This window comes from Centroberyx gerrardi, chromosome 8 (genome assembly GCF_048128805.1).
Source record: "Centroberyx gerrardi isolate f3 chromosome 8, fCenGer3.hap1.cur.20231027, whole genome shotgun sequence".
Lineage (NCBI taxonomy): Eukaryota > Metazoa > Chordata > Actinopteri > Beryciformes > Berycidae > Centroberyx > Centroberyx gerrardi.
The window spans coordinates 22,125,577-22,147,324 of record NC_136004.1 but is presented as its reverse complement, the minus strand read 5'-3'; the positions used below and the strand labels follow the sequence as shown (position 1 = coordinate 22,147,324).

The 21,748-nt window shown below is 43.9% G+C and overlaps 1 protein-coding gene across 3 annotated transcripts in view; it reads right to left on the bottom strand.

The window, feature by feature from the left end:
- pde4d (phosphodiesterase 4D, cAMP-specific) overlaps positions 1-21,748 on the bottom strand; it is a 137,742-nt gene that overhangs the window by 30,737 nt on the left and 85,257 nt on the right. The window contains exon 1 of one of the 3 annotated variants that reach the window (XM_078284985.1): positions 3,626-4,288. The exons of the other annotated variants lie outside the window; for them this stretch is intronic. Coding sequence (XP_078141111.1) covers positions 3,626-3,690 — 65 coding nt within the window. The 5' untranslated portion in view covers positions 3,691-4,288. Of the gene's footprint in view, positions 1-3,625; positions 4,289-21,748 lie in introns of those variants that run through there. 3 annotated transcript variants of the gene reach the window in all.

Here is a 21,748-nt window from a genome sequence, read left to right as displayed (position 1 = left end):
GTTTCCATTTTCCATTTAAGGAATGTGACCCACTCTGACTCAAAGCCTGTGACAATGTGTTTTCCAAAGGGAACAATGAATCCAAACAGAGACACACACATTACAGCAAATAGGAATGTGTTTTTAGACAAGTTGGCCGGTTAAACAAGGGTGTGGAAAAGAGACGGAAGAGGAATTGTCAGGTATAAAACCACAAGATGCCTCACCACTTCTGTGGATGTCGTACTGACAGATAAGCAATGTGACTGTTACATGGTTTAATGTGCCTAACGTAGAATGATGAGTAATATGACAGAGCAGATAGAGAGAGAGAAACAAAGTATCAAGAAGCCAGCACCTACAGCGCAGTTAGGCCATGGAGATAAGTGACTGACCAGTTACTGATAACCGAGCTATGGTTCCCACTATCTGGCCCATACACATGCACACCCCTTCTTAGTCACACACATAAGCGAATGCGCACATGCGAATACACAAGGACACCATGCGAAATTACCACCCGCCAAGCGCCAAATGCCGGTGAAATTTGTCTTTGGCAGATAAATCAATAAAGGTCACCCGTCACACTGGCTGGTAACTTTTGTCTCTATGCAAGTTCTGCTACACTTTGTGATGAATGACACACATGATCCATTATATAAGTGAGTGAGCAAGTTTCAGATGAACACAAACTACCTGATTCTGTACGTGAAATTGCACTGAAAATAGGCAGAGTGACATATTTCTATGAAAAATTATCCTTGACTGTTTTTTTTTTAGTTTACCAGCATTTGGTGAGTGAGGCAAAAAGTTAATTTCGGACACAGACACCAAGGCTCTCTCTCTCTCTCTCTCTCTCTCTCTCTCTCTCCCTCTCTCTCTCTCTCTCTCTCTGGTTTTTCTTGCCGTCCCTCATCAGGTATGAAATGAATCCATCACTTTAGTCAGACACTGATGCCGAAGGGCCTCTCTTTCTCCCTCTCTCTCTCTCTCCTTCTCTCTCTGGTTTTTCTTGCCCTCCCTCATCAGGTATGAGGGAAGTGAATCCATCACTTTAGTCGTGACACTGCTTCAGTGCTCACTGTCACTGTGCCATTCAGAACAGTCAGTCAAGCATGAGAGACATACAAAGACGTCACCATGGTAATGCACTGTCACCTCAATTCACAAGGTTCAAAGTATTAAAAAAAGCAAACCAGCTCACTTTCTGTATGGTTTGAGGTCTGCTAACTATCAACTTATTTTCAGTACAATTCATTCTCTGGTGTTTCTTAAGGTGAAATCTGGGAAATAGGCTATGTTAGGTAACCTGCATGCTGTAAGGCCATGATGGGCTAGATAACCTGTAACCTTTAGTATTTACAGCCTGCCTGAGATGACTAACTGGGAACTGACAAAGACCAGATGCAAACACTTAACCGGGCCCAGTCCAGTTCAAAGTCACACATTCCCCACTCCTCCACGCTTTATCTAACCACACCATACCATCACTGCTAATTTTGGAAGTGTGGAAAAGGTGTGGGGCTAACAAGATTTCACAAACATCCACTCCTCCCTCTCTCCTCTCCTTCACCTCTCCTGACTTCAAGCCACGTTTACTGAGCCTACAAACGCCGATGGATACTCAAATGTCTGCGTAGGCAAACTTTGGGCCGTGTTTACCCGGATGGGTGGAGAGGGGTTTGAGTTGAGTTCCTCCTGGCCCGGGGGGCAGGTCACACCCCGGACCGCGTCATTGTCTAAAACACACACAATCACACACTCAAACACACACGAGCCCACACAGATCACAAACATGCGTGCACACACAGATGCATCTGCTTGCACAAACATACAGTAGAGACACACACACAGAGATACTTTGCTAGTGTGTCTAGTGTGTTTATCTTGCTGAAGACAACAGACACGGATGACAAAAGGTGACAAAAAGGGGGAAACTCATCTCTTTCTGCATCACGCATGCACATACACAAATACACCCACTCTAACACAGACAGTATTGGTTTTCACCTGCTTTCATCTGCTCTTCACGTTAGATTTCTCTCTGGAAACGCAAGTCTTGCTAAAATCCAGAATCATGTCCACAAACGTAAAAAAAAAAAAACTGTCTCTAAGTTGCCTGTAAATTCCCTGTAAATCTAAAGTACAAAGACGATAAAAAGGCACAGCCAAAGGAGAAACAATATAAGAAACAATATAAGAGGCGTACAGTGTAGATAGAACAGTAAATAACAGATCAGAGGAAGGCAGGACAGATGGAGGAGGCGGTATGCTTTGTCCAGCCGAATATTGTTTTTGGTAGCCATTCAAAAAGATGGCTCATACTAACCCAGCACTGCCAACTTCTCTGCTTTTAACATGAGAAGCCCACATTCTGCGTTCTGCAGCTCCGACACTTAAGTCAGGGCCAGCTCGGGGTTTCTGTGACGGAAAGGTTACGGCAACACTATGACTTTAATAAACTCTCATACAGCATCAAACCACAGCATGTCATTCGGCGGCACTGTTCGGCGAGCTCGTACCCTCAAAAGACCTAATTAATAACGAGTCTTTATTTTCGCACAAGCTTAATTCCCTGCTGGAGAGGTTGTAGGGAAGGATAATGAACTGACAGTGTGAGAACAGAGTGAACCCTGCAGGGAGGTCCATCAGGGTCCAAACACATGCTGGGGGGGCCCAGAGACAAAACCCCCTACCCCCCAACCCACCGCCCACCCCCCATCCCCCTGCCGGCACACTGTGTATTTGTCCACGGTTGTTCTGCTCCGATACAGCACTGCCTGCGAGTAGCACAGAGGGAAAACTGTGAAAATAAACTTCCAGTGTTAAAGCAAAAGGGCAGATCCAGTTTCTTCGTAGGCAATGAGCGCTGACAGCCAAGGACAAGTTGAGACAGGAGGGGGAAGGAGACGGGAGAGAGAGGGCAGGGCCATTTGCGCCCCTGGCACTGCATTCTACGTCCCATCTATGTATCTGAAGCCATGTGCAGACAGGAGGATGTATGGGCTGGTGGAGCGACACAACACATTCCTCAATGAATGACGTTTGCTGTGTTGCAGCCTTGTGTGTGTCTTCTTGACAATTTCATAGCTTGAATAGACAGTGAGTTCAGTGAGCACATCAAAGGGGAGACATACCAGAGTCACAACTACGTCAGCAAATGACATGTTCTTTCTACTCTGCATGCTTGTCTGATAAAGCATAACATACACTGGGGAAAAAAGGACAGAGCTAACCTAATCTTCTGAGGCCAGAACGTGACATGCTTTACCGAGAAAACTAAAAAAACTCACAGATAAACCCTGAAACTGACATATCTACAGGGTACAGGGGGTTTTTGCAGCGAGCTCAGGAAGAGGGGGGAGGATGTTTGATTGGAGCGGTGGATGAGAGAGCGGTGGAGTTCAGATGACAGTTGTGAGATACACAGACGACATTACGCAGACAAGAGAGGAAAAACTGAAAAGGAAGGAAAGGGGCTAAACTGATGAGGCGGGGAAAACTGAACAGGAAGGAAAGGGACTGAACTGGTGAGGCAGAGTGAAAGTATTAATGAGAGATGGGTAGACAGACGAGCAAATGGACAGACACGCATAATAGGATAAACATGGATTTTGCCAGCAGTGAAAGTTGCCCATCTATTTACCATATTCCCTCCGTGTTCCTCAGCGAGCTGGTAGAACGCGACCGCGGCTTCAGAATGATACTCATGGTCTGGCGTCTCCTTCCACATCCACACACGCGCGCATACACACACAAAGCCACTCACACACACACACACACACACACCCCCTCTGGTCCACCTGGAGCGCTCTGCCCAGCCACAGTTTCCGCTGCCTCCCTTCAGCGTTAGTCCGGTGTTGCTGACACTCCTGCTGTGACTGGCGGTGAGTTCACACAGATCAAGCCCTCCGTCCAACAGTATTCCACACTCCTGTTCCTCTGCAAGCTTGGATAGTATGACAGTAGGTTGTTCTTTCTCCCACTCTCTCTCTCTCTCTCTCTCTCACTTGCACTTGTCTTGCTTGCCAGATCAGCGTGCGATCTTCCTCTTTCCTAATCCAACCGCACACTCTTTCTCTCACTCTCGTTCACTTGCTACTCTCTCTCTTTCAACTCACTGTGTTTTCCTGACTGGTGAAAATAAGATCTCCTCCTCTTCCCACCTCCCTTTTTCCTCCCTCCTTCCCCCTGTCTCTCTCTTTTTACGACTCTCCCAGTCTTTGAGTTACATGACTCTCCTACTCTCTCTCTCTCTCTCTCTCTCTCGCTCTCTCCGATCTGCACCCTGGGTATGTCTGGAGTGGGAGGGGTTGTTTTGGTCGTAGTAATTCCTTCAAGGGCGGGACTTGTATCCCCTAGTAATCCTAACAATCGTCTCAAATGTCAATCAGCTGGCTGCCACAGTAACCTAAAACCAGCAGCTAAAGCATGTGAATGAGCTGGAAAGAGTGTACAAAGACTGATCCCACTAAACAGAAGCAAGAAATTGGGAAATTAAAGACTTTCATGAAAAGCTCATGCTGTATCTTGGCCAGAAGTTGGTGATATCACTATATTATTTCAATATTGATATATAACGATATCTGTTAATGTATGCAAAATCACTGGCTAAACAATCAAATGAATGTTTATCGCATTGAACTGCATGGTAACAAAGTATGATCAAACCATACATTTCAAATGATACTCCCTACTTTGTTTCAGATCTCATTCTGTGAGAAATTTTGATTAGTATTTGCATTTTATCATTAATTTAAACGACAGAATTGTGTATCACGGTAACTCAATATTATTTTATGTCATCACAATATGATTCTACTGAAACAAGATGAACGATGACATTGAATTATTGCCCAGCCCTATAGTGACAGATGAAGAATGACAGGAAAGAGGGAGAAAAGTTAAAAGAAGGGAAACAAGAGTAGGTAGAGGAGAGAAGATGAATGGGGGTAACGGGTGAAAGACACACAAGTGGCTCCAAGGTTCTAGTTCGTAAATTCCCCACAGAAGCACTTTTTTATCACTGCGCCCTGATGAAGGCCAATATGGCTGAAACACGTTTGAAACCCTTTTGCTACTTTGTGCTAGCCTGATATTTTCTACCCTCTGCACAAGTTAGCCTTTAAATTGGAGAAGAGGCCTCCACACAACTTATTTACTGCATGCGGTCATGAATCACCCGAAAGCAACTCATTTTAGCACTGTCTTGTCAAAGACTTTTATAAGATTTATATTCCACCAAAACAAAATGTTTTTATTGTTCTTCTTCTTCTTATTATACCTAAGACAGAGGGTTAGTTTAGTTTTTATGTATTGATTTGCACATAAAAAATTGGGCAACATAACAGTGCCTTGTTGTCTATAAAAATGGGATCAACAGTGCCTTGCTGTCTATAAAACTGGGGTGAGTGTGGATCTCTGATGGCATCGTATCCTGGCAGAGCGCTGGGCCAGGGAGCTAACATTAGAGCTCTCCCAGGCAGACAGGTGTGTCTAGTTGTCTGGCACGTCAATCAAAACCAACATGAGAGCATGTAACACAACGCCAAAAAAAGAAACGGGTATGGTGAGATTCAGCATACAGCGTGTTGCTTTAGCAAACGCTGAAAAGCAGGTACAGTGGTATCACTCCATTAGTCCCCCTTCAAGCATTTATTTATCCTGCGTCTATCCTGCATTAGTGCTGGAGACAATTCTGTGTTGAATGTTATACGGTAGAATCAAATAAAACTCAAAACTCAATGTCTCTCAACCAGCTATGTACCAGACCATTCCATGTACCTCCTGATGGCAAAACCTGTTACGGCCGTGGCTGTACCCCCAGAAGATTCCCTAGTGTTTCCTTGTGTTTCCCCTTCCCTGTGTTCCCAGCGCTCCCCGGTCTGTCTCTCTCGCTATCTATGTTTTGTTTGTGTGTGTGTGGGCGTGGTCTCCCTTCCTCGTTCTCCTGGCTCCCGGCTCTGCTCATCCTGCACACCTGTCTGCAATCGGCTCATCACCTCGCACCGGTCTGCTCACCTGCCTCTCATCAGCTCATCTGCCTGCAGTATATCTACCCCATCTCTTCAATCATTCTTTGCCAGATTGTTGTTTCAACCACAGTGGTAGTTACGCTTCAGGGCCAAATCTAGTTTAAACTCCTAGTGACTTTGTCTTCTCGTGTTTCCTGTGACTGACCAGTCTCTCTTCTGCCCCAGGATCATCACCCGCCTGCCTGTCTTCCTACTTGTCTCCCTGCCTGCCTGGCAGCAACCTCCTAGCCTCCAAGCTACACCTGCCTGCCACGCTTCCCCTCATGCACGCTCACGCCAAGCCCCGCTCCTCCTCACCATCACTCCCCCTTGCAGCCACCGGATTCCCGTTCCCTGCCATCAGCCCCTCATCCAGATCCTCCCTTACAATAAAACCTTTCCTTACCAATACCACCCTGTCCGTGTCCTGCGTTTGGGTCCCACCTGTGTTCATAACAAAACCTACTTTTCCAGAAAGGTCTCTATTGGGGATGGAGCAAAAACACAGCACTAGTTCAGCAAACACTGAGTAAAAAATAGGACTACTACAATTGCTACCTCTCTAATTGCAGCTCCAAGGATGCAATTTTCCAAGAAAGCGCAGAATCAACGGAAAAACATACTTCCTCGAACCAGTAATAACAAACAGACAAATACAAAAAAGGGCTATGGGAACATTTCTGTGTCGTCAATACTGAAGTCAGCCAGGGATGTAAGTAATGACAACAGAGTGACATCAGTCGGAGGATGTTTTTGTTCAGAAGAGGAGGGGGCGGAGAGAGAGAGAGCAGAAGAGGAGCCTCACCACTCCAAGGATAATACATGTATCTCCAGCTCTTATGAAGGAACAATAGGCTGCTCACTGTCCCCATAGACTAATAATACTATGGTCATCCACTTTATACCAACTGCTGCTCCAGAGCAAATTAGATGTACTTTTATGTCATAGAATACAGGAGACAGACGAGAGGAGAGAACAAGACGCACGTCATACACTGATTTCATACATACGCACATGCAACCAGGGGGGCGCACCTGACATGCACACATATGTGAACAAAGACATGCACACTCTCCACTCATGCAGACACTCCACAGCACATGACAATGCAATGACAGGAGCTTAACCTCAAAAGAGTTCAGTGTGTTCATGTGCACATTACCTTGAGATTATGTCTATCGTTCGCTCCACACAAACACACACACACACACATACACACACACGCACATGCACGTGAGCCCGCAATCCCATTCATGCACACCAACTCACAGAGACGCACAGACACTCACACAAAGCCCGAGGGCCTGCATGGCTGTAAAAAAAAATAAGCAAAGCTGAGGAATCACATTGTAAAGCAGGTTTAACAATGTATTTTCAGTAAACTGATGTATAGTATAGATTCCCTCGATAACAATATTTGTCCATACGTTTCAAATTTCATGCCAGACAAGGAACGAAATCTAATAAATGAAAGATACTTTAGAAGCCTCTCTCTCTTCACCAACATCCCTCTGACAATGTGGCTGATTTCATGCTGGCTGGGTGGATGGCTGGTAAGTTTTACCCTGAGGTACAGCTAAAATGTGACGATGTGTGGAGCATTTGGAGTGAGTTAAGTTGAATAGGCATATCTAATGCTTTCAGTGTAGCATGGCTGAATGAGGCAATTCAGTTTAGCATGGTCACAGTGGTGAAACTAATCCTGTTATCACGGTCTACACGTTTCATGTGGGTCCAGACAAAAACAACAAAACAATCAAAAAATAGGTAAACCTGGCACCCTTTCCCCTACTTTGGGACTAATAAAACCCAACCGTAATTGTTAAGTTGACATGGAAAGTTGCTACGTTAATGGTAGGTAATTTCTATTACATTAATGGGAAATTCATTACATTAATAGGATTATTACACCATGAGGTGCAAATTGTTGTTATGTGAATGGTTTATTACATTAATGGAAAGTTATTATATTAACAGTTGTAACACACATCTAATAAGCATTATAACCATTCATGAATGGTGTGTCACTTCTACTTTATCTTAGAGAGACACCAGTGCCACCTGGTGGTGAAATAACATAGTACATTTCTTGTCCTACAAACCAGCTGCAGGGAATAAGTGACCACAGTAAATCATAAAAAATTGACAAATTGATTGATTTTGTTTCAAAGAAAGAACCCTGCTTCCATGCAGCAGGTATATGGTGCGGATAAACACACTCAGTAAACGGTGATATAAATAGCACTAACTGAAGCAAGGCAGATGGCTGGTACAGTATTGACAAGACAAGGCTCCACCCATATCTATATGCCTAAATGAGCACCAACTATTACCTAAGGTTTACATGATATACAATAGAGGCTCTCAGAATATTACACACACACACACACACACACACACACACACACACACACACACACATACTATGGGGGGTGAAAAGGGTCACGGAGGACAAGACGCACGTACATACGCTCGTGTGATTATTTACTAAAAGTCCCACATGTGTGTATGTATGTGCGTCTGTGTGTGATTAGTACAACTCAGCCATGCACACGCACATGCGTGCGCACGTGTGACTCTTAACCCAGGCTTCAGCTGCCAGAAGCAAGTCACTGTTATCACAGAGGCAGGAGAAAATCAGCTGTTTATCTAAATGTGGACCACATTAATAGCCTAGTATGATTTATTATTTTTAACATCTTTGTTTTTTTTATCGCTTCAGGTGCTTCTGTTTTTATAGGACAGAAATTTTCTTTGCTGTTAGCGCTTGGCCATAGTAGCATAGCGGTAACGCGCAGGTCTAAATAACATAATGTCAGCAGATCAAACCTAGTCTTGAACGTATTTTCTTCAGCTTCAGAATCACCATTGTCTGGTTATATTTTTCCATCATGCTGCATAAGGACATAATTCCTTCAAAGTAAGTTGGCTAACTTGTTTTTTTTTCTTCATTTTAGTCAGGTTCTTTGTTTTAGGAAAGTTGAGATAAAGTTTTAGATAAACTAAAACTCTTCTCAGCATTTCAGCATGCTTTTATCTGAAGAGTGTGCTATCGGTGTTTTAGAGCTCGTAACAACTAAGCTACTATGGCCAAGTGCTAACGCCGAGCAAAATTTCTGTCCTACACGAACGTGCGTGTGCATGGCTGAGTTGTACTAATCACACACAGACGCACATACATACACACATGTGGGACTTAATAATAAAATAATCACACGAGCGTATGTACGTGCGTCTTGTCCTCCGTGACCCTTTTCACCTCCCATACACACACAGACACACACACACACACACATGCACACACATAAGACTGTATTGTATGTTCATGCACATACATACAGGCACACAAAAACAGTCAAACAGACACACACAGACAGGCATACAGCAAATGAGCTAGCACACCATATTTATGGCTGGTGTCTCTAAGTGCATATTAGAGAAAGGTGGACTGAAAATGGGCCAAACAAGGTCTTAAAACTTTCAGTATTAGCATTAATGGGCGGAGAGTGCTCCGGTTATTAGCTCACTCACTCCTCTGGTTAGTGAACGGACCGGTCGTTCTGAACACCTTGATGCTTTAGATGACTGGATGGAACTTGGTTATTTATGGTTTGTAAAAGCACCATAGTTGCTTGGTAGTGTGGTACACAGACATTGCACGCACACACACACACTCACACACACACTCCAGGCAGACACTATAGGTACAACAGAGTAAACAGCAGAACTAAGGCTTCCACAAAGCTCTAACAACCAGCCACCAAGCAACGAGCATTTACACAACGCTCTGATGTGAACACAGTTCCACTTCGCCGTGTTGCCCAGGTAGAGCTATTTATCAGCTAATGTTCTGATAAGAGAAGCCGCACGCACACCCAGTGCTCTTAGACATACATCACACAAGCGCACACTCATCACGCACGCACATGCAACTCATACAAACACATACACATACTATAGACACAGAGCGTGCACGTCAAACCCACACAGAATGAGGGAGACAGCTTTAAGCTCCGATCAATGACGGAGACAGGTACGCTTCAGTTCCACTCAGTTGTCCTCTCCAGCATCCAACCGCTCACTACTTTACTCCATCTCAACCTTTCACATGCAAGCAATAGTTGGGTGTTAACTATAAAAACTGAAAAAACAAGTGAAAGGTTGCATTAAACTGAGGCTTACAAAATTCAGTAGTTAAGCTGCATCGTTACAGTATGAAAAAGCTGCGACAGCAAGTTTCTGAAGCAATATCACATACAACAAGCCCTAAAAATCCTCAGTACAAGAATGCATAGTCAAAATACAGATTTCAGATTTCGGGTAAGGCTCCTCCACTGACACGCTGCCCCTCTCGCCTCCCCCCCCTCCCTTCCCTCCCCATACACTAATAGTTTCAGTTCCAGAGAGCCGGCATTTACCCTCTCCTGCCACGAGGCTTGATGTCAATGGGCTTGTTGGTGGCGTAGGGCGAGCCGTTGGAGCAGGCATGGCGGTAGCGGGCGATCCTCTCCAGAGAAAGATAGTCAGAGTTCACAGGCAAACTCATCTTACTGAGGTTCCAGTGCCACACATACACACACACACACACACACATACATACACACACACACCGGTGCCAAGACAAGACGAAGGAAGAGAAAGAGGAAGGATAGATGGAGTGACAAGCCTGATAAAGCTATCTAGGTAGGAAGGAGGGGTGTGTGAGAGAAAAAGGTGGGTGGGAAATGGAGAGAGTGAGAGAGAGAGAGAGAGAGAGAGGAGAGGATGCAGAACGGGTGTGACTGGGAGGGAGGAAAAGAGTGAGGGAGCTAGGGAGGGAGAGAGAGAGATGCGGGGAGAGGGAGGAGCAAAGTGCAATGGTAGAGTAAACTAATTTGTCTTTTCACTCAGATGTCCATCAAGAACCAGTACTATTGAGAGCCATAAGAATAGCATGTTTAGAGTGAGGATTTTGTAGACTTACTGTATAGTTACAGAATCACGTTATTTCAATCTATACATACTACTTCAATGAAAGCTTTCTTTGGTATGGTTTGGGTGGTATGAAGATTAGTTTACAATGGCCGGCACAATTGGAAAATGACTAATCTAGACTCAAGCCTGGATTGAATATACTCTGTCATGCCTATCCTTTACTTGACAAGTGCATGGGATGTTAAGGTCCAATGGAGAAGACCAATTTCCACTAGTAGCTATGTTCCACCACTAGGGGGCAGCAGAGTACAGCGTATCTCAATGTTACCAACCCAAAGCCAACAGCCTTGAGTGATGAGAAATAAATGTCACAAGAATGGCAGTAACTGGAATGTGAGCCATCATTTGCAAGGATTATACTTCAGAGACGAGATGTATTGCTCAACTGCTTATAGATGAGGGACACAGCTGTGTCGTTCAATAAAGCATCTTCACCTTATGAGCTGCAAGTAAAAGACCAGCCTCAATTTTGCCTGGAAAATGTTATGGTCTTTGAAATCGATGTGTCTTTGAAATCACTGCCATTTGTAAGCATGCTGCATCATTTTCAGACACCACAACACTGCCAAGGTAAAAAAAACAACAAAGCCCTCTCATGATCTCAATCAACAGCCTTGTCAGTGCTTCAAACTGGCATCTGTCACGGTTGCTGCTAGCAACAGCATTCTTCCACTGGGTAGATTTTTCAGGGTGGGGTGGAGAGTGGGGGGGGGATGACGCTCAGTTAATGCCTTCAACAACCAGCAGGGGGCAGCCTCCTCTACAGGGAAATGCCAGGGAAGGGAGCATAACAACCACCAGCACACACACAGAGCTGTGAATCTCTCCGGAGTTACGGCTTCTGCTCAGAACTGACAGAAGCAGCCAGCATGTGACAACAGTTCCTGGGTGGACGGGGACGGTGTCAGAGTCACAGACGTAACGACAGACACGACGGGCTTCTGCACATCTTGAACATCTGAACACCTCCACACATCAGCACACACACACTCAAGCGCCCACCTATTGTATACAAGCACACACACACACGTACAGACAGAAAAAATGCACAGACACAAACAGACGCACGGATAAATAGTCTATCTAATAAACACACACACACACACACACACAACCTCTAACACAAACATATCTGACTGCCTGGCAGCTGAGTCGGCCACACACCATCAGTGGCAGCGACGAGCTGTGACAGACTGCCAGGTAACTGTGTGACTGTCGTCACTCGGCGTCCCTGAGGCTCACAGCCATGGAAACCAAACCTGGGCTAAAACTATGTGTTTATTCAAATTCATATGTTAGCATCGCCCTGTTCAACTAGTTGGTGTAGTTAAATACAGCCAATAATGGTGTGACAGTTAAAGATTTTCAAATATATATCTCAAGCAAATAATATTCTAGCGGTTATGGATGATTGGAAGTGATTTGAAACATCATGTGAACATTTATTGACTCCAGTTGGCAGAACCATTTGAGAAAAGCCACCTAAGTCAAAAGCAAATATTTTAGTTTAAATATTTGAGTATATGTATTAAGTGTCTTTTATTCAATGCCACATGGCTTTCAAGTGCTTTAAAATATATTTATTTAAGCTATGAAAGCTACTACAGAGCCTCAGCCTAACCATCCAGACAATGTTGGATCAACAATAATCCACTTCTGGTGGAGTGCAGCACCGGCTACTAAATTGAGTGCTTTAGACATACACAGTGCAAACATAAAAGACACAAAAAGGGAGAGAAAAATAGTGAGGAAAATGACACCAGTGAAAGAAAAAGGGAGCGACATCAGGGAAGAGAGAGCGGGCAGGGATGCAGACTCTACAGTTTAAGTGCAAGTGTATAAACAGCTAATTGAGTGGCGGCGTGTCCGAGAGACGGTGTGAGGGCTTTGTGAAGCGCTCTCCTCTTATGACTGGCAGGGTCAATGACCTTGTTAGGGGCTTAGGTGCAATGTAGCTCGCCAGATTGGGACAGAGGGAGGGGGGGTGGGGTGGAAAGAGGAGGATGATGTAAGTTATACGCAGTGGTCAGAACGGAGGGAGTCAAAAGAGAGAGAGGGAGCCAGAGAGGTCACTAGTGAAAGGGCAAAGGAGGGAAAGCAAGGGAGAGTGGTGGAAAAAAAACAAAAACAACAGTGGTTAGTCAGTAGTTACATCATTATAGACTGGGCTTTGCCTGTATGGCATATTAGAGACTAGACTTTGCCTCAGTGGTACTTTGGGTCACAGCAGAAGCACTCCTCTCTCCCTTTTCCCCTGCGGCTCCGCATTCGCTCTGACACGTAACGTTTCCTTAGTGTTGTAAGAACCACTTGAGCCTCGTTCTGAAATATGAGGACCGAATAATACGCTCTGCCTGAAATGTAACATAAATGACATAAGGGCACCACCTAAGATGATGAAACTGAATGAAATAATCTGACTTAAAATCACTGACGTTGGCATAACAACACCAGTAACCGCTTTGATGCTGTTTCCCTATGAAGGCAGAGGTAAAAATGGACTCTGCAGATTTGAGAGTTGAAGGCAGGACAATGGCAGCTTATTCAGAAAGCCCTCAAGACAGTTGGCCTTGCTCTGTTGTGAAGCTCTATCCTTACCATGGATGGTTTATTGCTTACAGAGAGTGAGAAAAACACAAAGAAACAGTGAGGAAGAGAGAGAGAGAGAGAGAGAGAGAGAGAGAGAGAGAGAGAGAGAGAGAGAGAGAGAGAGAATTTGCCATGAACCCTTCAGGGATCACTCAGGTTCAAATAGAAAATAGCTGATTGGGCCATCAACAAAGCAGAGTGACTATTGATATTTATATTAGGATGGCAATTACACACTGTATGAGGAGAAAAAAATCCATGCAGCATCGATATGAAATCAGCAGACAAGGTGATTAACAACAAATGCATGTTGAAGAAAGAAACAAGTTATGGTAGTAGTATGACAGATAGTATGACAAAAATAACGTGCAGTACTCCCCCCATTGTCACAACTCCAGTTCCATCCACCAGAGGGCACCAAACTGAACTTCCAACTACCAGCCTGATCTCCACCTGCACACCTGATTCCATTCTTCTCATCAGTCTACACACCTGATCCTCATCACTCCCCTACATATATATACCTGTCACCCCAGTTACTCAGTGTTTGCAATTCGAGTCTGTCTCGTGTACTTAGCTGTTATCTGTTGTTGCCAGTATATTAAGTGTATCTGCCTCTCTGTATCCTGTACCTGTCTGCCTGCCTGCTTGCTGGAATAAATCAGCATTGTTCACTCCGACTACCTGTCTCCACTTCTGCTCTTGGGTCCTGGTTGCTTGCCTGACACCCATCACCATCGCATCTAGCAAGAAAACTGAATATAATTACTGTAAATGGATATTTGTTTTTACGAATGTGAAATAGAAAAGGCAACATGGTTAAGAGACACCAACGCAATTTGAGTTTTGTGCTGCGTTGTATTTGTGTTCATGGAACGCCTCTCAGCCAATCACAGTGCTTGAAAATAGCTTGTTGTGTTTATGTGTGTCAAGGAGCAATTCTGTCACCTCAGCTAGAGTCACTTCCTGCTTGTCCTGCACTCGCCTTCCAGATTCATGTTTATAATGTGGTTGCCATGGTGACCGGGCAGAATTCAAAGGGGACAGGTAGGTCCCGATAACCAATCAGACTTCAGTTGCTAGGGAGACGGCGGCAGGTTTGATAATCGGTAATGAGAAAACGAGAATGATACTAGGCTTCTCAGAGGGTCAAGGATGGGAAGAGGATGTGAGGAGATGAAACTGGCAATGATTTAATTAGAAGTTATTAACAATGCTTTTGAGCTTTAAAGATTTAACCGTTAATCTATCTTCAAAATCATCAACCCATACAATTCATCTTGGGATTCGACTGAAGTTCACACCAAAAAATTAACAATTCACCCCAACCACTTAATATTTAACGGCAGCCATGCACGACTTATTCCCGTATTCTATTTATACATCCAGCTGACTCACATACTGGAGAAAGGAGTTAAGCTGGCTGAACTATCGTCTCTCTCACAGAATCACTGGAGCACAAAGTAGAATAGAGAGGCTCAACAGCTCCGCCACCAAAAAAAAAGAAAATTCTCCACACTTCAAATGGCTGGAGAAGCGTGACTCGCTGAGGATAAGACTAACAAAAGCTCCCACATATGCATGTGTGTGTGTGTGTGATTGTGTTTATATCTTACTGCTAGTACCTACATGCGTGACTCATGACCTGTAAAAGCCATCCTAATACTGAACAATATCCATATGACGGTAAGAACCACAAACTGAGACCAGCATGCAGAAATCTGTCTCCGAGACTTGGAGAAACACTTGTAATCGGCATGGCTTTCACAGCCAGCACAGTTCAGCTCAGCTCCAGCCGCAGGAGACTTAACGAAAACGAAACAAATACAACACATTAAAAGAAGGAACTCAGCATGCTCGCCTACCAGTATGATCAATGTCTTCGACCTACTTATAATGGAACTACACGAACACATGTTGCTTTTGTTTTTCAGTCTCAGTAGGCCAGAGTATAAGACATAACTTAATAAACCAATACTTGTTACACCTAATAAAACATTATGCAACCACAATGAAAACAATGCTGTTTAACTGCTGCTTCTGGTCATAAGATTGTTATTGATGTCTTAGCAGTGGTCTGACAGCACTCACACTGTCAAAGACAGACAGAGAAACTACACATAGCAAGGCTCCAGACCACAGGTTAAAACTCCAGCCAAAGCAACAGCTTACAAACCAAAGGTTTATAATCTGAAAAATAGGCTTAAGTGGCCTGTGTTTGTAGGGGCCAACTGTGATCGCAGAGCATTAGCCAGGAGTCACAAAGAGATTTTCAATGAAATTTGTTGTGCCAAGCCAGGCGTGCACTAGCACAACACAGACCACACGTGAAACGCCTTTTTTGCCTTCCCTGCCTGTGTCTGTGTGTGCCTGTGTGTGTCTGGACGGTATGTGAGTGAGTGGGTGTACTTATGTGTGAACTGAAAGAGGTAATAATATCATTATATGGGTGTTTAACTGCCGCTTTCTCATTATCAGGGGAGCCGTCTAGCACCGCTGAGCTCTTTGCAGATCAGCTATCAACCCGAGACCGCACAGTGCAGTCGCAGCTACGGACATGCACACACGGCTTCGGTCAACCAAACATACTGACACATTGCAACCAGCAGTGTTTTTTGATGGATTCACTGATGGATAGATGAATGGATAGATGGATGGATGCTAGCTGGATGGAATCATCTGTGGATTAAAAAAATTAAAATTAAAATTAAAAATGAGAGAAAAAAAAAATTTGAAAGACTCTTGAAAAAAAATGAAATTCTTCGATAGGCTGAAATGTCACATATGGACACAGAGTTCTAGTTCTGCGGCCCAAGCACATGGCAGGGCTAATAGGTTTAACTTGGCATCACTCCCAGTGATGTCAGAGTAATCCCTCAATAAAACCTTGATGACATCATCACACAGGGGAGTGTATGTGTGTGCAGAGGCCACATGCTTACAGAGAAGTTGAAAGAGTCTGTGAGTGTACAATATGTTTGTGTGTGTGTGTGTGTGTGTTTGTGTGTGTGAGGGATACCCTGCTATAGTGCGCCAAGAGTTCCCTCTGTGCAGTCCAGGTAGTCCAGGTTAAGCTGTTCTCCAAAACATACACATGGGGAACAGAAGCGTCACAGCGCCTATCCATATTAATTATATTACTCTCGTCATACATTCAGTATCCACTCTATTAAGTACACTTCCCCGTTCACGCAAACAGCTCTCTCCTCCAGAAAGAGAAGTATGAATTATGCACAAAGGGTCGAGAGACAAGTCAAGTTTATTTATAGAGAGGGAGAGTTACTGTTCGACTAAATGTCAGAATGGGCAAGAGGCGTGATTTAAGTAACTTTGAACATTGTTGGTGCCAGATTTGCTGGTTCCACCATCCCAGAAATGACCGCTCTCCTGGGATTTTGCTATGGGACTATAGTAGTTTACAGAGAAAGGTGTGATAAATAAAAAATACATCAGTCAGCAGCAGTCCTGTGGGGCGAAAATGCTTTGTTGTCGAGAGAGGTCTGAGGAGGAATGGCAAGTCCTGTTCAAGCTAACAGGCGACAACTCAGACCTTTAGCTAGGTTAACTGAGATGACACTACAAACGGGACAATTGAAGAGTGGAAAAATGTCGTCTGGCAGAGGAATCCTGATCTCTGTTATAACATGCTGATGTCAGGGTCAACATTTAGCATAAACAGCATGAATCCATGGATCCATCCTGCCGGGTGTCAGCAGTACAGGCTGGTGGTGCTGCTGCAATTTTGCAGGGAATATTTTCTTAGTAAACATTAAGCCCCTTAGTACCAATTGAGAATCACTTGGCTTCTGTGTACCTTAACATTGTTACTGACCAGGTGCATCCCTTCATGGCTGCAGTCTAGGCTTTTTAAAATGGATAATGTGCCATCATCTCAAGATGGTTCCAGGAACATGACAGGGACTTTAGTTTACTCCAATGGCCTGCGCAGTCCCCAGATCTCAACCCAATAGAGGGTTTTTTGGGATGAGGTGGAACGGGATATTTGCAACATGAATGTGCCGAATTTGCGTGGCGCTATCAAGTCAGCATTGACCAAAATCTCGTGGAACATTTTTGGTACTTTGTTGAATCCGGGCCTCAAAGAATCCAGGCTGTTCTGGCAGCAAAACGCAGCCCGACCCAGTACAAGCTGTGTGTACCTAATAAAGCGGATACTGAGTGTAGATGTTTGGTGTTGTCACAAATACATTGTCATTGTCAGTGTTCATTCCTGTCCCTCTGCTGAGACGGTGTTATACTACACCCTGTAATGTGAAACGCAGAGTGTCTTACCGGATGGATGAGAAATATAACAGTTAGGGTTGCGCAAGTGGGAGTGTATTTCCTGTAAGGAAGCAGTGTACAATTGAATTCATAATATGCCAGTGTGTGCAAAAATGCAGCGGAAGGTGAAATATGTGGACTAAACAATGGTAAAAAGGCATGGATACGCAGAGTTTGAAAAATAATTCTGAGACAAAAGACCAATAACAGAACAAAGAGAGAAGCAGAAACAAGCAATGATCAAAGAAAACCCTTAACTGTTAAAATTATAGGGGTAAGTAATCACAGGCTTTTGTGTTGAGATTTTGAGTTATCTCTTAGAAGTCACTATAAAGCAGCATGGACTTTGCTGAAATAATAACCTGTAAATAGCATAGCTATGAGCTTGCCAAGTCGTTCACCTTCCTCAACCCTCATGGGTTCCCCAGCCAGCATTAGCTGGAATTAGAATATAAGTCTGTAATGTTTGTAAATCCAGCCTAGTGTGTGTGTGCGTATGAGTGTGTGTGTGTGTGTGTGTGTGTGTGTGTGTGAGGGGACTCCCTTTCCCTGTCTAAGCCTAGCTAAGCTGTTTGTATACCTCCTCATAACAACTGTCGTCATCATAGCAATCATAATCGCCATCGTCGTCATGAGCACTTCCCTTCTCAGAAAAACGCCATCATCCTCATGTTTTTCTGCTTATGGAGGTAATTACCATATCCGTTGTGACGTTCTCCTCTTATGCCTGTAATGCAGACCAATTTCTTTCATTCACAAGAACGTTGTGAGCAAAATCTATTCAACTTAATAAAACAGTTGACGTCACTTCTGAGACGGACTGGGGTCTTTGTAGGCTAGAATTATTTTCTTAGATTAATGTAGTCCTCACACACCTTTGGAAATCAAAATCCTGAGGGGCTACATGTTGAATTCTGGCTTCCAACAAAAGCAGCAGCCCAGACATGAATGCCAGACAGTGGCTAACGGCCTCTCTGCCCCGCCTGCCAGTCTCTCACAGATGTGACCCATAAACCCCTTCAGTCTCACTGTATCCAAAAGAAAACCCTAGGGTTAGGGCTCCAGCTTGTTCCCCTTGAAACATTATTTATCACATCTTTTTGTTTCATTACAAATGTTTGTGTTTTACCCATGGTGGGACTATATAACAGCCCTCTCTCAGAGAGCTCCTTTGTTACTGCAGGAAAGGGCCTGGCATGATAACATCTGTCGGCTCACCGCAGGTTTTATTTGGGTCAAACGGTGACGTACACGGCTGCACAGCGGTACTCCAACTCACCATAGACTCAATAATGATATTTACTCATTTCCTTGAATTTTGCCTCTGAATCAATAGTGACATTTGAATGTCAGGAAAGGGGATTTCATAACACTATGATATCAAGAATGAATTACGATATAAAACACAATAAGCCTTATTTATGCATGATATAGTTGAAAGGACCTTAAAAGCACTGAGACGGTCATAAGACCCTTAATCTAGTTTGATTCATCAAACTTTCCTCCATTTCAATGCAAGTCCGAAATACAACATGAGAGGCACTTTATTGAGAGCACAATGGCACACAATGGCAGCACGCTCAAATGGAAAACAAAGGTTGCAGTCTAATTGCACAAGGGTTATAAAACCACAGTCTTAAAAGGGTGAGGGGTTATAACTTCGCCCCATCCAGTGAAGGACACTTAAAAATCAGTTACATAGCCAAAAGCAGTGTGCATGCACAATGGTATTTTTGTCTAGTCTGCACTACCAACATCTTTTGGGACAGACAGAGAGCTGCTCACAGGGACTGAAGCTAAAATATAGTTGTGATTTGCCTACTCTTTCATTTTACACCTGACAAAGAAATCAGCCACGGCCCTCTGCCACGGCCCCCAGCCCGCTGCCCCAGCCGGCTCCCTCAGCCCCAGCCTCAGCCCGTAACATTGCTATTTTTGATTTATGCTGAGTCCAGTCTCGAAAGCACCTGCGGCTATCCCCAGACCCCGATAGGTCTGGCTGTACTCTTATTGATCTGTCTGTCTTCCTCCCTCTGTCCCGGAGATGAAGAGAAGATTGAATGCCCTATCTAGCAGCTGCCACGCAGACAGGGGTGAGAGACGACAGACGGGTGAAATGAGAGAAATTGAAATGAAATGGATATTTAAAATGAATCTGAAGTCAAGGGCGCCTCCAGGCTTTTCAGCGCTGTGGGTCTTGCATGTGCTTCACATGGGCACAGCACACTCCAGTGAGCAAGTTACGTAACTATGGTGACATATAACCACAACTGTTGAAGTCAATGACACGGCATGACAGATTGTAGGACAAAGGGAGAGCATTGTTCTTCTCTGTCCCACTCGACACCGACGCTAACAATTAATAAAGGCAAAGGGGAAAAGTGGTCAATACATCCAGTCATTAGCTTCAACAGTGCATGAAAAATTGCTCCTGTTATCTTGAATCTTCAGTGTTGACAGATGAAAGCCCCAACCTGGACCACCTTGAATAAAGATAGTTAGCGATCTGCATTCAATGTTAAAGGCAACATAAGGCACAAATGAGATATAATCACTATGACATTAGCTATCATATTATTTCAAAATGATATAATCACTGGAAATAGTCTATCATCAATTGAATAAAACAGGCACATTTACAGAAAGGTTGACTCATCGCCATTGTCCGCGTACGAATGAATCTGATATACAAAATTATTTTAATGATCCTAATAGTTCTAAACTGTGCTGGCCTATTGTTGTTGTGTGCTACCAATATTTAACTGTGTTTTTGGCTTTGATTCGCTGTAGTGAGTAATGGGAACACTGTCTTCAGACATTGCTCATTCCTCACTGCATCTCATCTGACCTGAGGGGTCTGCTTGGTGTGTTCGAGTGTACATGTGTGTGTGTACATATACACATGCATTAAAGAAAGAAAGACCAAAAAAAAAAAAAAGAGATCAACTGAAAATAAGTGGCAGAATAATGTTAGAGAGAGAATGCGAGAGAAACAATGTGTGAAGGAAAAAGAGAAAGATGAAGCAAATGGAAGGCTGGAGAGAACAGCCTGTCTTGAGCATGAAGAGCCTTATATCAGACCAACACTGCCAGTTCTGACTGACTGACTCAGCACACACACACACACACACACACACACTCACACTCGCACACAGACAGTAACAGCAAGATGTCATCCAAAATAGGTGAGAAATAATGCACTGATAATTTTGTAATTCTAGAGAGGGGTTTACTGCACTGAGATTCTTCAACAAGAGAGAAGTTGAAACAGTTGCTTCTTTGTGGGCAACAGCAGTGCATGCCACCCTCAATACAGGCCGTGCGGAGAACCTCATCACATACATCAGTGTTAGGAACATGTCTGCGTATTCAAGCTCCCTTCAAGTAACCTCATAAACAATTTAAACATTGCAAATGATTGGTTTGCAGGGGAAAGATGGAGTAACAACTGATTACTACAGCTGTCACTGGCCTTATTCACTTGCTGCAGACCTGAACTTCATTCATTTCATTGGAACTGTAACTGATGAAGATAATAATACATCCCTTTTTGAAATGGCGTGTTTTTTGGACGCTGTTCTGTAGCGGATATTGTGATCTGACCTCCTTGTAGAGGAGGTCAAGTGAAAAGGGAATTTCCCTTCAGTGATCAATACAGTATCAAATTACACCAAATTTGAATGGGGTGATGAGGTCACCGGAGAAGGCAATTAAACTAATTCAGTGTTTGCTACGAGAACACGGTGTGTGAAAGACGCAGAGCATGTACTCGCGATTTGATGAGTTCAAATCCTGGCTCACGCTCTGCCACTGCTTTCTCCTCGCTTTATGTCCTGTCTTTTCTCACAAAAATGTTTCTGTTTTGTGGGAGTATGCAGTGAAAGAACAAGTGTTAAGCAGTAAGAAA